Below are 13,686 nucleotides of genomic sequence, written 5' to 3' on the forward strand. Positions count from 1 at the left end.
GAGACGGAGTCTCGCTCTGTCACCCAGGCTGGAGTGCAGTGGCTGGATCTCAGCTCACTGCAAGCTCCGCCTCCCGGGTTCACGCCATTCACCTGCCTCAGCCTCCGAGTAGCTGGGACTACAGGCGCCCGCCACCTCGCCCGGCTAGTTTTTTGTATTTTTAGTAGAGATGGGGTTTCACCGTGTTAGCCAGGATGGTCTCGATCTCCTGACCTCGTGATCCACCCGTCTCGACCTCCCAAAGTGCTGGGATTACAGGCTTGAGCCACCGCGCCCGGCCAAGCCGCATCTCTTTATCCCTCACCTCCCCTAACCCACAGCACACTGTGCTCCAGCCACAGTGAACCTCTCAGTGTTCCCCAAATGCACCAGGCCCTTGATGTCCTTGCACAGTCTTTTCCTCAACCAGAAATGGCTTTGCCTCCTTCACAGGCTGCAGTTAACAGTCCAGACTCTAAAACAAAAATACCTGGTTTCAAAGTCCAGCTCTGTTTAAACTTGGTAGTTTCTCAGTTGCTCTGTGCCTCGGTTTTGTCATCTGTAGCATACAGGTAATTGTCATAGTACCCTAGAATGCTGTTGTAAGGATTAAACGCTTTCATATTTGTGAAGCGCTTTCAACAGCATCCAGAACGTGGCAAACGACAGCATTTAAGTGCTAGTTTTTGCCATTGCCTGTTGATGCAACCAATTCTTATTCTTCAAGACTCAAACATCACTTTCTCAAATTTCATGAATATATCATTCCCATTTCTTCTTATTTTCAGTTTACTATGCATATGTTTGAAGGCAATCGTTAGCTCTCATTTTCAGGAATAATCTTTACAGCCTTGGTCTTGGAGCAAAAATTCAGGCTGAAAACTCAAGAGTTCTTCAACCCTTTGTTACTTCCTCCCCATGCTGCACAGAAGGGACTTCCCTGTCCCGCAGGTGAAGACGGTGGGGGTGTCCTCTGCATCTGCAGAGGCAGTGGAAGTGTGGCTGTCCCACGGGCAACCTGCAGTATTAAATTGGGTTAAGGATCCTCAAGAGCAAGGGCCCACTAAGAATGAATTTCCTTCCGCCTTCTCCATTTTTCCAAGCCTCTCCCATTCACTGTTTCCAACTGCAGAAGTGCAAGGGGTTGCACAGTGAACAAAACTGCCAATATTTTAAAGGTATTAATAGAGAAACTGGCTCTTCCTGGCTTGCTGCTTCCCTGAAATGTGACTTTTGGCATGTCACTTCGTCTCTTGGGGCTTTGGTTTCCTCAGTGGCCCAAAGTCTGGATGTGTCGCCAGAGCTCTAAGTTCACTCCTGATCTGGTTTCCAGAATAGGCCAAGTCTGTGACTCTAGAGGACCTTTACCTCAAGGCAATTCAGAAAGCAGTCACATTCTGCAGACAATGACAGCCACAAAACTCTTCACGTTTCGTGTTTCTGGTCACCACATGGGATTAGAAGACGTTTCAATGCAGAAAATTGCAATAAGTTCTTGTGAACAGAGCTCTACTATTAATTCATTCAGAAGATATATTTATTGAGAGCATGCCACGGGCCGGGTGCTAGGGATGCGGTAGTAAAACAAACTGAACACCTGCTCTCATGGCGTTGGTATTCTAGTTGGGGAAATGAATCATAAACAACATTGATTAGAAATAATTTCTTCTCTAAAAAGAAAAAAGTAGGCCGGGCATGGTGGCTCCTGCCTGTAATCCCAGAATTTTGGGAGGCTGAGGCCGGCAGATCACTTGAGGTCAGGAGTTTGAGACCAGCCTGGGCAACATGGTAAAACCCCATCTCTACTAAATATACAAAAGTTAGCCAGGCATGGTGCCTGTAATCCCAGCTACTCAGCAGGCTGAGGTAGGAGAATCGCTTGAACCTGGGAGGTGGAGTCTGCAGTGAGCCAAGATTGCGCCACTGCACTCCAGGCTGGGTGATGGACCCCGTCTCAGAAAAAAAAAAAAGACAAAAGAAAAAAGTAAAGGAAGGGGCATATGAAACGTTGAGCAGGGTAATTACCACCAGGAAAAGCATCGTCACATTCCTCATCAATTTTTGCCCTGAAAAGTAAACATAATAGTATACAGCCGATGAATGTGGTACAAAAAACAATTGTTTGCCCAATAAGTGTCCATAAACACACACACACACACACACACACAGTTGTGAACAGATGCTGACAACAAGACCAGGAGCTGTAAAAATAGCAAGTACTTCCTGCTGGCTAAAAATGGTGATCATAAGGAAATAGAGTTAAGTTCCACAGAGCCTCCACTGTTGGTAAAGTTGGTGGATTACAGTGTGTGTCTGTGTGTGTGCGCCCATGTTTGTGCATCCACACGTATGTACATGGTAGAGAGAGAGAGAGAGAGAGGATCCATAGGTACTGCTCTCTTCCACTAAAGAAATTCTCCACAAAGTTTGCAGGAAGATGTAATTGTATTCACAGCAATACAATTAGAAGTATTATTAACAGCTTTAATTTTTGTCTTGATTGAGGTTTCAGCTGATTCGAAAATCTTTAAGCATGGGTGAGATGTGAATGATCAGTACTAGCCAGATCAGAAGATTTAAATGATTGTTCACAGTAATCATCTCTAGTGACTTTACAAAACACGGACATGAACATTTACTCTATTGTTTTGTAAGAAGCCTTCTTCCCGGCATCTCCTTGAGTGAGATAAGCCCACATGCAGCCATTATCTACGCAAGCCAGGGCTGAGGTGTGTGCATGGGCAAGGATTTAGAAAAGGAAAGTTGGACTTTCTGCAAGGTGAGCAAAATTCATGTAGAAAGCTTTTGGAGAAAAGAAGCTTGGTCAATATGAACTATAAAACTGAATACCAGGATACACTCTGCAGCAAATCAAAAACTGTAATAGTTAGTTTATTCCACCCATAGTCAGATGGTTATTTTCTTCTATGCATCAGAAAGTAGTTCTCTCCTCCCCACCCCCTGCAAACTGAAAAGATGAAATGAGATATTTTCACATGATGATGTATTGCTGGCAATTTTCTTTACTGTAAGATCCTGCATCAACTATAGTCTCATTAAATTTGCATAATAGAGGAATTTCTTTTTAGATTGCCAATTTATCATAATATTCAGGTAAATCCAGTAAGGTTCATGGTGTACCTGACACAGAAAATGTTATCAGTTGCCTGCCCCTGTAAAATTTCACCTAACTTACCCTCACAATTCTCTTTCCAGGATAATCAAGACATATACAAAAGGGTGAGTACCGCCCAGCCCAGTACAAGGGCATGCAGCATCGATGTTTAGAGCAAGTGACACTCAATACTAATATCACTTTCTTTTCTTATTTAGTTTTTGTTTCACTACTCCAGAACTCAGGAGGCAACACATCCAATTAAAACTGGGGTCAGTATTTTATCATAATCATCTGTCTGTAAAAGTGGCTCTCCTCTGCATGTCGTCTGTCCCTTCTTAATACGTACAGACAAGTAGAAAAGCTGGGGCCTCTGGACATCCTCTGCGTAGTAGCTTCCCAGGAGCTTTTCCCTGGGACTGCAGAGATTCTCTTTCTCCCTCTGGGGTGGGGGGTGGTAGATGGCCAACTTATCTGAGAAGGTGGAGAATAAATTATAGAAAAGGAAAAATAAGTAGGAAATAACTTTTTGTTATGCACTTAAACAGAAGTACAGGAAGAGCCTGGTAAACACTGTGTTCTGTTAATATTGTTTGTTCTTACCATCTGTTTTTAAATTTGTGCTTTGTGATGTGTGTGGTACCATCCCCCAGTAGTGATACATGGATGAACATCTTCCGTGGCTGTTGCGATGTGTATGTGCAATGGGAGTAGTAACCATCATCTCTAACTTTCTTCCTACAGATTTGAGTTACCCTCGGGAGCAACTTGTGTGGGTGAATTTCTATGGGGTATGAGTTGAGGAATATTGGAGAGGTCATAGAATATATATATGTGTGTGTGTGTGTGTATACATATATATATGTGTGTGTATATATATGTGTGTGTGCGTGTGTGTGTGTGTGTGTATATATATATATATATATTTGAGACAGAGTCTTGCTCTGTCACCCAGGCTGGAGTGCAGTGGTGCAATCTCAGCTTACTGTAACCTCCACCTCTGGGGTTCAAGCGATTCTCCTGTCTCAGCCTCCCAAGTAGCTGGGATTACAGGCATGCACCACCATGCCTGGCTAATGTTTGTATTTTTAGTAGAGACAGGGTTTCACCATGTTGGCCAGGTTGGTCTCAAACTCCTGACCTCAGGTGATTCGCCCGCCTCAGCCTCCCAAAGTGCTGGGATTACAGGCGTGAGCCACCATGCCCAGCCAGAATATAACTTTTAAACCCAGTCATAGCAAGTAAAACTTTACCACTAGAAAGTCTCTTACTTATATATTCAAGGCTCTCCAAGTCTTAAGAGGATCCTTAAAAAAGCAAATAACCAGGAAAAAAAATGTTTCCGCTAAGAATCAATCAGTATTACAGATGTAGGAATAGGGCTCAGGTAAGGAGGGGGATTTTTTAGACAGAGTTTCGCTCCTGTTGCCCAGGCTGGAGTGCAGTGACACGATCTCGGCTCACTGCAACCTCCGCCTCCCGGCTTCAAGCCATGATCTCTTGCTTTAGCCTCCCAAGTAGCTGGGACTACAAGCACGCGCCACTACGTCTGGCTAATTTTGTATTTTCAGTAAAGATGGGCTTTCACCATGTTGGCCAGGTTGGTCTCGAACTCCTGACCTCAGGTGATCCACCCACCTTGGCCTCCCAAAGTGCTTGGCCTCCCACTGCATCCGGCCAAGGAGGTGGATATTATCAAAACCAACAAGGGCACCACGAAAGGAGGAAGAATAATGGAAAGGAAAAAAAACCTGTAACACGAATCAAATTTTACTCTAAACCAAAGCAGACAGGGAGGATTCATGAGGACTAGATGAGGACAGGTGTGTACACCTGGGTGTGCACGGCAGTCACAGACAAGATCAGGAAACCAGAAGTACCTGGGGAGGGTTACAGGGGCTGCCCTCCACCTTTTCCCTTGGACGAGGAGGGCACCCCTGGGGATGGAGAAAGAATACATGTGGAGCTGCTTCTAGCACAAGGCGCTCCGCTCCAGGAGCACAGAGTGCTGAGGGTTAATGCAGAGAAAAGTCCAATTTACCCTAAGGGAATATTTTTAAGGGTTGTGCTGGAATTGAAACCTGTTCTCAAGGCAAGCGGCTCTTTATTGAAAACATAAAATTTCAGGCTTCGGCTCGAAAATGGATTTTACTCTGAAAATTAAACCCATTTGTAAGGGAAGTGAGTAGAAAGGAATGCGCATAGCCCTGGGCTCTCAAAATACCCCTCGGTGGATGTCCCCCTGTCTGACCCTCTCTGCGTCTCTCTGTTGCAGTTTCCTCCAGTGCATCCTCTAATGCATCTGGCTGCCAAGCTCGCCACCAGACGGATGAAGAGATTTCTGCAGCGAGTACGTGCTTTTATTCTTCCACCATAGTTTTATGCCACTCACAGTTCATTGAATCATGGTAAAGCATGCTGTCACCTTGGGGCTCACTGTCATTCTCTCCTCAAATCTCAATCTCCACCTTGGCAGGGAGTGCCGAGCAGAACTGCTGATCTTTTGACCTCCCTAGGCCTCAGTTTCCTCCACTGAAACCCCATGAGGTGGCTTGAAGGGCCCGGGGAGAGACCCCATGGCCCAGCCTGCTTCCATCCCTCTCCTCTTCGGCTCCTTTCATCCTGAAGTTGTGTCTTGGTTTTGTACTTTTTTTCAGTCCCCTGTCTCTTTCCCCTGACACGAAACTTGCCCTGGAGATAGCTTCTGCTTCCCTATGGCCCTATCTGCTCGTTGTCCATTTGTCAGAGCTTTCTTCTTTAGTTTTTTAATTTAGAAATTACCAGCTGAACCTGTTCAATGGTAATCAAAGTTTTGTTTCATGGTAGCAAAAATAAACAAACAAATAGTGAGAGAGAAAATTTATTTTGAACCCCCTGCCCAGATAGGGTGATCGGCTCATCCCAGTTTGTCCAGGACTTTCCTAGTTTTAGCTCTGAAGATCCCAGGACCCCAAGTGCTTAGAAAACTGGTTGGCCATCCTGGGCACCAGCAGCAGTTTGTCCCATCCCCTGCTAACCGCAAGCCTCCGGGTCCAGTCTGATTCCATTCTTACACCAGGTTCACAGGCAATGAACAAGCTGAAGAAGCCAAAATGGCTAATCCTTTAAAAGTGTCTGAAGCTTTGCAATGTGCCCGTTTCAAAGTTGGCGCTGTTAGGAGGAGCAAGCAAACTTAACGTACTTGGATACAGATGGTAACTCAGCCAAGATGACAAGTTTGCCTTCTTGAGTAGGAGCTTGCTAGAGAAGATCACAGCAGTGATCCCACCATTTGCCATGCTTTCCACCTCCTCTTTTGCGCCAGACTTCTGACTACCTTAGAAGGAAGCCAGGGACGGCAGGATCACTGTAAGACCACTGCCAGGTCATGATGTGGTTCCTGTTGAATTTACCCGCGTCTCATTTCCTTGCAGGGTTCGGGGACTGCTGCAGTGGACTTCACCAAGAAGGTACACAAGAGCCTTGGAGACTGTAACCCCCCCAAAGAAAGCCCTACCTGAGAAGGGTGGGGAAGTCCTTGGAGCCAGCCACCCTGCAGCCCCTCCAGACCACTTCTGGGCAGAGCTAGTCTCAAAAGGACCCTGAGAATCTTTTGTGGCTGAGCAATTCAGTTCAGGTCTCCCTGGGGGCAGACAGGAACATGGGGCAATGCCTCTGGCTGTTCAGATTTCACCTCCAGCCCCACAGATGAGTCACCTGGAGCCAGCTGCTGCTGAGGTCTTGCTTTCTCTCGCTCAGGAGCCCACATGCCACTGTACATACTCCAACAGAGGCACTGCCAGAGCACAAACCCCAAACACTGGTGGTTCTCAAACGTGGCCATGCATCAGGGTCACCTGGCTAAAATTCAGATTGCCCCCAAAGATTCAGTGGGTCTGGATTGGGGCAAAGAGTTTGTGTTTCTTACAAGTTCCTAGAGGTTGTTGGTGCCACTGGTCCGGGACCACCCTTTTTTGAAAACTGTCCCTATAGACATTTTTGAAGAACTTGTAATGCAACATGGTTGCATAATGGCTTATGTTTTTATGTTGCAGGATCACGCTGCCACCTGGGGACGACCCTTTTTCCTTTTCAGGGTATAGCATGTTTTCTCACCTTTGCTTTCTAACCTCGATTCACTGCAGCCATCCCAATCGTGGAGTGACTGCAAACAGCAGAGCCAGGACCCCTTGGTGAATTGGTGGATAATTATGGGGACTCTCTCACCCTTCACTGGGTATCACTGCAATCAAAATCTCCTCCTACAAGCTTGTAAAGGCAAGGGTCCAACAGGAGGAGAGGCTGAGAGCACCAGAGTAGGCGTAAGGGAGTTCTGCTGACAGACAGACACAGGGTAGACCAGAATCTGAGCCCGTGTTTTAGAGCATTAGGGTCCAGGATTCATGGCCCCAAAAACACATGGCAGGAGGAGCTTAGGCACCATCCTCTCCTCCTTCCTGGGTAACAGAAATTCTTGCAAGGGTCAGAGGGTCGAAGAGTTATCTTTTAGATTTTAATCGGCCATTCACTAGCTGTGCTCCACCTTTGAGATTCTCAGTATCTGCATAGAAAAATGAGCAAGTCAGACTAGATCCATGCCCCCAGAAACTGCATTCTGTGAATCACTGGCGCTAAAAGGTACCCTGCAAAAGTCAGAAAAGATTGGAAAACACTGCACCCGACATTCACAAAGACTCACAATACACCCTGGCCCATCGCAGGCTGTAAGAAGTCCTGCAGAACACAACCTGTGTCTCTTGGCTTAAGCGTTTGTTTCCCGAACATAGGGACTGTGGAGCTGTTTCCCACCCCTGTCTCACTCCCATGGGTCTGTATGACCTACTCGTTTCCTGGAAAGTGCTTTGAGAACAGTCCATCTCCATGACGTCTCCAGACTGGGCAGTCCTGTGCTGGATGGTTTGTGGAACCTCCTACCACATAAGCATAGGCTCAAGGGTGGGATGATGGGTAAGTGACAGTGTTGGGATCCTAGGAGCAGCGAGGTTCCTGGAGCACTGTCCCAGAGGACCTCCAGACTGGTGCTAGCCCAGGGCGAGAGCTTCCCAGGTGAGTCCCCATGGAAGGCAGTGAAATCCCTGTTAGAAGAATGAGGCCTTAGGGTTCAATAGAGAGAAGAGCCGAATCAAGATAAGGCTGCAGAGAATTGTGTCTCAGTATCCATAAGTTGCTCCTTTTTTTTTCCAGCCCAGGAATGGCAGAAACACTGAAGATGAGGCCCAGTAGGTAGTCCAAGGTCAGCTTCATCACAGTTTTTCTCTTTCAAGCAAATTTTATGTGTCTGACTGGAGAGAGTGAGAGGCAGCCACGGGGGGACCATTGTTTAAGAAAGGAGGACCCTGCATAACCCCAAGGACTCTGCCCCTTCCCTTTTCCTGCACACAGGACCACAGAGATCCCCACCCCAGCCTAGCAGATGCAGGCTATCTGGGCAATATTGCAGCCTTCACTTCCATGCCCAGCTCTTTGGAGGCATGTTGTCTCCAGCTGTCACTGTGATGGGGATATAGGCTCATTGCAGCCCAGCTGGGCCCTCCGTGACTTCTCACCTGGCCCCCTTGATAAGGAAACACCACCCTGTCATGCTTGGGTGGTGCACCAAGGAGTTCTGGAAGCTACCAGGCTCGCTACACTGACAGCATTTCTAAGTACGGCCAGGCAAGGCTGTTTCCCCCTTCCAATGGTGCTCTGAGATCCAGAGTTTTAATTTGGAGCGATTCCTTGGCCTTCAGCCCTGTGGAAGAGGAAGTGAATCCTCAAGGGCAGCTCCGGGCCTTCTCTGTCTCTCATGAGGATGTGGTCCCAAGGATATGAGGCCGCTGTCCTATGGATGCTGCCAGCAGGGGCCAGCGGTCAGAGTCCCAGCAGTCCAAGGTGTCTGAGAAAGCTGTCACACTGCTGGGAAATGGCACTACCCAGCAAACACAAGGCAAAGATGTTCCCTGAGGCCATAGTGCTTACACCAACCTAATGGCCTGATGAGATACAGCAAAACCAAATCTTACAAGTACTGATTGTGGGAAAAGCAACCTGGGCCTTTATGACATGTCAAACTGAGGTCTAATTGTGAAATATGCTACATAATAACCTGCCCATGGGCTTTGTCTTGATTCTGAGAATGATTTCACCTGAGCAGTACATTTTTCTTTTCTTTTTTAGGATTCAATGGTGAAAGAAAGCTGGATCTGATGAGGCCATCCAGGGATTATGTTGAACAAATATCAAATTTCTTTCCATGAACAGTATTTAAAGATATTTCTCTTGCTCTATGTTCACTAGATATTCAGCTTCATAAAAGTAAAGTAGCATTGTGTGATATTATGAAATACATGTTTGGTCTTTGTCCATATTTCTTGACATACAAGTTCTAAAATTCTTGACAATTTCAAAACGTTCAGTGTCTCTTTATATACTGATGATTGGCAGTGGCTGCCAGCCTCTAGGTAGCTTTGGGGTGGGGCTGGTCACCAGGAAGACCAAGGCAGGACTAGAGGATTGGGACTTTCAGCCCAACCCCAGTCTCCAGGGAGAAGAGGCACTGAAAGTTGAATTGGTCACCAGTGGCCAATGTTTTCATCAGTCGTGCCTATTGTGAAATGAAACAATTCAGACTTAAGGCTACTGGAACATTAAATGATTTGAACCTTGAGAGAGATGTGACTGTGTGGCCTCAGTCGTGTAACATGCAGCTGCCACTACGGCTTCTCCAACTATAAATGAACTCTCTTCCTTATTTTTTGTTCTGTAATCTGTAAAATGACTAAGAAAGACTGAATGGCACCAGAGATAAGACCCCTTCGCTCTTAATTACTGATCTGTGTTAGATATTAACTTCTTCCTTTATTGCCTTGCACTCAACTCAGACCAGATGACGCAGAAGACCCCATGACTATTACACCCTCAATGTGGAATGTTAAATACCCATCCCGAAAAAGAACACAGCCTATAACCCGTCCAGTTGCCTTAACTATGCACTAACCTTGTACGGACAGTGTTAAAATCCTATTGAACTTCCTGAAACCTTGCCAATATCAACAACTCTCAAACCTCTCCACTGGATATATACCCAGTAATGAGATTGCTGGGCTGAATGATAGCTGTTTTTAGTTCTTTAAAAAATCTCCAAACTGCTTTCCACAGTTGCTGTCCTAATGTACATTCTCACCAACAGTTTGTAAGTGTTCCCATTTCTCCACAGCTTCAACAGCATCTGTTGTTTTTTGACTTTTTATAATACCCATTCTGACTGACGTGAGATGGTGTCTCATTGTGGTTTTAATTTGCATTTTTTCTGATCCAGATGTTGAGCATTTTCTCAGATGTTTATTGGCCACTTGTATGTCTTCTTTTGAGAAGTGTCTGTTCATGTCTTTTGCCCATTTCTTAATGGAGTTATTTGTTTTTTGCTCATTCCATTGTTTAGGTTCCTTATAGATTCTGGATATTAGACCTTCATTGGATGCATAGTTTTTGAATATTTTCTCCCATTTTGTGGGTTGTCTGTTTACGCCCAATAGTTTCTTTCGCTGTGCAGAAACTCTTTAGTTTAATTAGGTTGAGAGGGAGGAGATTTGTAAAGTCTAAGCTCTCACTGTAGACTCTGATTGAGGGTCTGAAGAAGCAGGATCAGTCCTGTGCCAGCTGCTGTTTCTTGTCACTCGAGGGAGTTGTTATGGCATTTTCCAGCTGCAGCATGACCTTGGGAGAAAATCGCATTATCTGTGATCATTGCAACTCACTTTATCTGAGCCTATTCTCCCAGCTGGATTAACAGCTGAGTTGCTTTTACTTCTTTCAGTTCAAACTTCTTTTTACTCTTTAAGTCCTGCACAGTTTTAACTGTTTCAGTTAATTGGATTTAGTCAAATATTAAATATTCCCTTTTAAATCGTGTTAAAGCTGAATATCCACACCTCCCTCTGCCACTGATCATGAACTACACACAGGATCAAAGACCCTGCATATCCTAATTAGGCCATATGCAGAATAACTGTAGGTGGTTCATTAAAACCATTGGAACTAATAAAATTCAGACTAAAATCAGAGGTGACTTATTCTCTGCAAAAGTGGAACATCTACCTGCTGCAGCATGACCAGCTTCTCATGACTGATTTTCTCTAATGAGGCCCTAAAGCATTCACTAAGAGAAGTACTTACGTGCTCTTTATCTCTCATTTCTTAAAAAAGAAACTAGAAAATCACTTAGAAGTTGGGCATATTAGAAGCCCAACTATTATAGCTGATAAAAAAAACAACTCTACTTCAGTGGTTCTCCAATGTTAACCTGCTTCTGAAACACCTACAGAGGTTGCTACAACCCAGAGTGCTACATTCCACCCATAGAGATTCTGATTCATTAGGTCTGGAGTGGGGCTCAAGAATCTGCACTATGAAGAAGTTCCCAGGTAATGCTGATGATGCTCTTGCAAGCACCACACTCTGAGAATCACTTCTCTAACTCAGATCCTCCTCTGTACTTCTACCTTCCACACTTTTGCACTTTCTGTTTTTCCTGCTTGAAATGCCCTCGCTGCTGTCCACTTGACTGATTGCTTGCTTTAATTTAAATCACACATGACACATCCTTCCTTGGCCATTGTATTAGTTATTTATTGCTGCATAACAAAAGGCCCCAGGGAAGGACCTCCAGAATGGTAGTGTGAGGTATGCAGGAAAGCCACTCCTTGAGAAACATCTATTTATCTGGTCAAAATTAGCAAACGCAAACATTTAAAATCTCTGGAGATTGAGCAAAAAGTTTATAATAAATTGAGAAGGATTAACTCTATAAAATCTGTGGAAACTCAGTAAGAACAGTGGAAGCTGACAGTATTCAAGCTAGGGACTGTATCCATCTCCCTATAGCCCTGTTTCCTGGGAGAACTGTTCCAGTGGGCCCAGCAACCAAGTGGCAGTTCACATAATCCTAGCTCCCTGAGTAGGAAGAGCTCTTCAAGGAGGTTTTGGTAGATAGTGAACTTCGGCAGATCACATTTTTTTAAAATCGTGCTGCAGAAGGCCTGTCTCAAGTGGGTGGTGGTCACTGGGTAGCACCTACTTCTTTATCCTCAATTCCCACTATGTAGACAGGATTCTAGCAAGGCAGCTGTTGAAAAGAGTAACCTCATTTCCAACTGAGCTCTCTAATGTGACAGAGCTGCTCTGGTGGGCTCAGCAGATGAATGGCAACTGTTTTCACTCCCAGATTCCCAGGGCTGGAGATCTAGTGTGAGCAGATTTGGAACAACCTTTGAATTCCAGCACATCTCATTCTCCAGGACTCTGTGCAGCAGAAGATCTATACTGAGGAATAGCAACAGCGTGGGCACTAGTTTTCAGCATTCTCTCTGCAACCCCTGACACATATCTCCTTCTCCATAGGGAGGACCCAGATGGGACAGGTAGAGTCCTCCACCCCTCTTTCTAGCTCCTGCTTTATAACATATATAGCACAGAGGGAAATCAGAGAAAACCTCAAAGACAGGCAACATCTTGCTTTTTCTAAAGGGACTTATTTCAATTGGATCAGACTATGAAGCAATTTACATTCCAGGGTGTTGTCAAAAACAGCAATCACATAGTCAGTTTAATGAGATCCACCAGAAACTTAATGAGAAGATCAGGAAAGGAGACAGTAAAACATATTACATTTGAAACCACAGTAATCCCCAGTGGACAGAAAGACTATATTGCATGCCCAAGCTGGCATCACCTCTGTGATTACATCAGACTCTGTAGATTGTGGAAAAACTGGACTTCATTGAACTAGTCCAGCCAAGTTGCCAAACAAGTAAGCAAGAACAATTCGGGTTGGGGGAGAGATCAATATCCAGAGTGGCTACAACGTAACATCTGAACTGTCCCATTTTCAACAAAAATTATAAAAAATGCAAAGAAACAGAAAAACGTGACACACACAGGAGGAAAGAAAACAGGAAATAAAAACTGTCTTTGAGAAGGTCCAGATGCTGGAACTGGCAGATAAAGAACTTCAAAACAACTATTATAAATATGTTCAAAGATATAAAGGAAAGCATGCGCCGGGCGCGGTGGCTCAAGCCTGTAATCCCAGCACTTTGGGAGGCCGAGATGGGCGGATCACGAGGTCAGGAGATCGAGACCATCCTGGCTAACATGGTGAAACCCCGTCTCTACTAAAATACAAAAAAAAAAACTAGCCAGGCGAGGTGGCGGTGCCTGTAGTCCCAGCTACTCGGGAGGCTGAGGCAGGAGAATGGCGTGAACCCGGGAGGCGGAGCTTGCAGTGAGCTGAGATCTGGCCACTGCACTCCAGCCTGGGTGACAGAGCGAGACTCTGTCTCAAAAAAAAAAAAAAAAAAAAAAAAAAAAAAAAAAAAAAAAAAAAAAAAGGAAAGCATGCTTAAAGATTAAAGGAAGGTATGAGAGGCCAATGTCTCACTAAATAGAAAATATCACCCAGGTGTGGTGGGTCATGTCTGTAATCCCAGCACTTTGGGAGGCTGAGGTGGGCAGATCACAAGGTCAAGAGATCAAGACCATCCTGGCCAACATGGTGAAACCCCATCTCTATTAAAAATACAAAAATTAGCTGGGCATGGTGGTGTACGCCTGTA

The 13,686-nt window shown here is 45.2% G+C and overlaps 1 protein-coding gene across 1 annotated transcript in view; it reads left to right on the forward strand.

Moving 5' to 3' along the window:
• Nucleotides 1–10,149, forward strand: part of NMS (neuromedin S) — a 15,209-nt gene extending 5,060 nt beyond the window's left edge. Inside the window, exons 4-10 of the mRNA XM_017847808.1 lie at nt 3,196–3,219; nt 3,313–3,366; nt 5,370–5,444; nt 6,508–6,543; nt 7,129–7,170; nt 8,279–8,327; nt 9,251–10,149. Of these exons, the coding sequence (XP_017703297.1) occupies nt 3,196–3,219; nt 3,313–3,366; nt 5,370–5,444; nt 6,508–6,543; nt 7,129–7,170; nt 8,279–8,317 (270 nt within the window). The 3' untranslated portion in view covers nt 8,318–8,327; nt 9,251–10,149. The remainder of the gene's footprint in view (nt 1–3,195; nt 3,220–3,312; nt 3,367–5,369; nt 5,445–6,507; nt 6,544–7,128; nt 7,171–8,278; nt 8,328–9,250) is intronic.
• Nucleotides 10,150–13,686: the final 3,537 nt, after the last annotated feature.

The sequence above is a fragment of the Rhinopithecus bieti genome, unplaced genomic scaffold, assembly GCF_001698545.2.
Source record: "Rhinopithecus bieti isolate Rb0 unplaced genomic scaffold, ASM169854v2 scaffold_28016, whole genome shotgun sequence".
Lineage (NCBI taxonomy): Eukaryota > Metazoa > Chordata > Mammalia > Primates > Cercopithecidae > Rhinopithecus > Rhinopithecus bieti.